The sequence below is a fragment of the Fulmarus glacialis genome, unplaced genomic scaffold (genome assembly GCF_000690835.1).
Source record: "Fulmarus glacialis isolate BGI_N327 unplaced genomic scaffold, ASM69083v1 scaffold2459, whole genome shotgun sequence".
Taxonomy (NCBI): domain Eukaryota; kingdom Metazoa; phylum Chordata; class Aves; order Procellariiformes; family Procellariidae; genus Fulmarus; species Fulmarus glacialis.
Window position 1 is genome coordinate 1 of NW_009234983.1, and position 3,242 is coordinate 3,242.

At 56.2% G+C, this 3,242-nt stretch overlaps 1 protein-coding gene across 1 annotated transcript; it reads left to right on the forward strand.

Moving 5' to 3' along the window:
- Positions 1–366: 366 nt before the first annotated feature.
- THOC3 (THO complex 3) lies at positions 367–2,804 on the forward strand (the record flags this gene model as incomplete). Its single annotated transcript, XM_009585800.1, has 5 exons — positions 367–523; positions 1,395–1,599; positions 1,947–2,108; positions 2,199–2,299; positions 2,641–2,804. Coding segments are annotated over 5 exons (789 nt in total), but the record flags the coding sequence as incomplete, so codon positions are not given.
- Between the last annotated feature and the right edge of the window lie 438 nt (positions 2,805–3,242).

Genomic DNA, 3,242 nt, shown 5'->3' on the forward strand with positions numbered 1-3,242 from the left:
CCAGAGACCCCTGCCCCCGGGCCCGGATGCTCAGACAGGTGGCTCAAACCGGGAGTGGGTCCCGGTGGTCGGTACCAGCCCTGGAAGCGGGGCCTCGGGTCTGTACCGGGAAGAGGAGCGTCGCCAAGGACCCCACAGGCCGGGGCCAGGAGGCCGGGACTGGAGCTGGTGCCTGGCTGGGGAGGTGCGGAGGACTCCTCCATCCTGCCTGGCTATGGGTGGGGAGCGTGATTGAAATGGCGGGGGGGCGCTGGGGTGGTCTTCCGCCCCATCCCGTCACCGGCAGTGGAGCAGGGAGGAGCATACTGGAATCCGTGGCAGCAGCGGGGTAGAGCTGGGCTCATCCCACCTGTCCTTGCCTTCCAGGTGAAGGAGAACAACTACAGGGGCCATGGGGACAGTGTGGATCAGCTCTGCTGGCACCCCAGCAACCCTGACCTCTTCGTCACGGCGTCCGGGGACAAAACCATCCGCATCTGGGACGTCCGCACCACCAAGTGCATCGCCACTGTCAATACCAAAGGTGAGTCCCTGCCTTCCCGGGAGGGCTGTTGGGTCCTGGCAGAACTTCTGCTGTGTGGGACCCATCTGCAGTGGCACAGTGCTTTGGACCCTTCGTGGAGGTGTTGGTGATCGGGGCGTCTTTGCTGACTGCTTTTATCTTTGCATTGCACTCATCTGTAAGGAGCAGCAGTGAACACAAGGGCTGATTTACTCTGGTGTCAGGACTGGAGAAACTACTGAAGTATGATGCTGGCTGTTAAAATGTCCTGTGTACTTGTGTCCGGAATCTGTGGGTCGCAAGGCTGGAGACTGGGGAAAGGCATGTTTACAGAGACCCATAGTGGACGTAAAAGTTTGTGCGGATTCAGAAAGCGATTATTCGAATTCGTGGGCTGGTTAACCCAGATACCATCTCTGCCCTTGGAAATCTCCAGTTTTGAATTGTCGGGGCTGGAAATGGCGTTGTAAGATGGCAAACAGAAACCTGCCTTATTCTTACTGTCGTTCATATGTATTTATTGTTGGCTTCTGCTTTTTCTGGATCTTGAAGATCACTGGGTTAAGAGGATCTTTGAGCTGACCTTGTTTGGTGGTTGCTGTCGTCCCATCTTGACCGAAATGGGAAGGGCAGTGATGCAGTCATGTTGGCTTGAAGCTGTGGTTCTGTTAAGTTTAATTTTAGATAACTGTATATGTTTGCTGGACAGCTGCTGTTTAGGATTTGTGTGTTAGACTGCAGACTTGGCAGTAGTTCCCATTTGGGAGAGGTTTGGGGTTAGTGGAGCAGATTGTGGCCTTGGATCAGGAATGAAAGCTGCCTGTCTTCTTAACTCGTGGCTGCTGTGGATTGTTGAGTGGCAACGGGAGCCGCTGCCTTTCTGTCCCTCCAGGGGAGAACATCAACATTTGTTGGAGCCCTGACGGACAGACCATTGCAGTGGGGAACAAGGATGATGTGGTCACTTTCATTGATGCCAAGACGCATCGCTCCAAAGCTGAGGAACAGTTCAAGTTTGAGGTGAATGAGATCTCCTGGAACAACGATAACAACATGTTCTTTCTCACTAACGGGAATGGCTGCATCAACATCCTCAGGTAGGCGCCCGTGGCAGCGGGTGGGCAGGGTAGCTGGGCTGGCTGTGGCAGACATCGGTCTGCAAGCCCCTTTGCTGCTTTTGGGGAACCTGAGTCCCACATCCCAGCGATTCCCAGCCCTCTGGTGGGAATGAACTTGCCTGGAACTGAGGTTGCCCCAGTTCTGGGCTGGGCTCCCCGAGAGTGACCCTGATGCTTTGCCTCATTCAGTCAGCACTCAAGGTTTCCAAGAGCATGGCCCTGCACCAGCTTGGTTCACTCACAGTCCCAGTCCCAAGCCTGCCTTGTTTGTAGATGAGCCCTACGCTCCTCTCACTGCTTCCTGCCCTCTCCCTTCATCTCCGCAGCTACCCGGAGCTGAAGCCCATTCAGTCCATCAACGCTCATCCTTCAAACTGCATCTGCATCAAATTTGATCCCATGGGGAAGTACTTTGCCACGGGCAGTGCTGATGCGTTAGTCAGCCTCTGGGATGTGGATGAACTCGTGTGTGTGAGGTGCTTCTCAAGGTAGGTAGTGCTGTCCTGAAGGTGTTTGCCTCACCTCTCCGGTGACAGTGCGGGAGATGGCTCACTGTCTGCTTTGCTCTGTTGCTGCAGGCTTGACTGGCCTGTGCGAACGCTGAGCTTTAGCCATGATGGGAAGATGCTGGCATCAGCGTCAGAAGATCACTTCATTGACATTGCAGAGGTGGAGACAGGTAACGGTTTCCTTTTGGGGAACAGCAAGGAGGGAATCAGATGGAGACGTGCTGGTGGAGCTGGGAGGGCACTGGGAGTATCGATCTGCTAAGGAAGAGCTTGGCTGTGCAGAGCAGAGCGCCATGAGGGGGAGCCTCTGCCTCGTTAGTCTGTGGTAGACATGCGTGTCATGTCTGTGCCTTGTCACCAGGTGATTAAAAGGCGCTGAAGCAGTGCTTGTTCCTCGTCTGCCCTGCGTGGGAGAGAAGAAGCAGGTGTTTGGCTCTGGTGTGCGCTACAGGGCAGCGTGCAGCGGAGGGCTGGAGGCTCTCCAGGCTGATGTGGCCCCTTTTCCATGCAGGAGAGAAACTATGGGAGGTGCAGTGCGAGTCCCCCACCTTCACAGTGGCCTGGCACCCGAAGAGGCCGCTGTTGGCCTTCGCCTGTGACGACAAAGATGGCAAATACGACAGCAGCCGGGAGGCAGGCACCGTCAAGCTCTTCGGGCTCCCCAATGACTCCTAATGGAAACCACAATGGGGGAGGCAACACTTCCCTGCTCTAGGGGATGGGAGAGTGCTTAAGTTAGTGTAGGATGTGGTAAGGAGATGGCTCCCCTCCTTGCCTGCTTGGCAGTGCTGCCACCTTTGGCTCAGCTCTGTGCGTACTGCTCTTGGGAGCATTTATAAAAGAAGCAGCTCACGTGCTGGGAGGACGGGAGGTGATGCTAGCAGAGCTCCCCTCGCCGTCTTGGGGCTGCCACCGCCTCCTCTCTGGGGCATGGGGGGCTTGTTCCAAAGGCAAGTGGCCAAAGTCACTGAAGGTGACTGCTGAGGAGCCTCCCAAGAGAGGAGCTCCAGACTCCCCAGCAGTGATAAGCTAGCTGTCCCCTTCTACCCTGTGGCCTGGTGGCAAGGGCAGCCCTAGGAGCACAGCCTGCCCCTTCCCCTCCCAGACATCCCG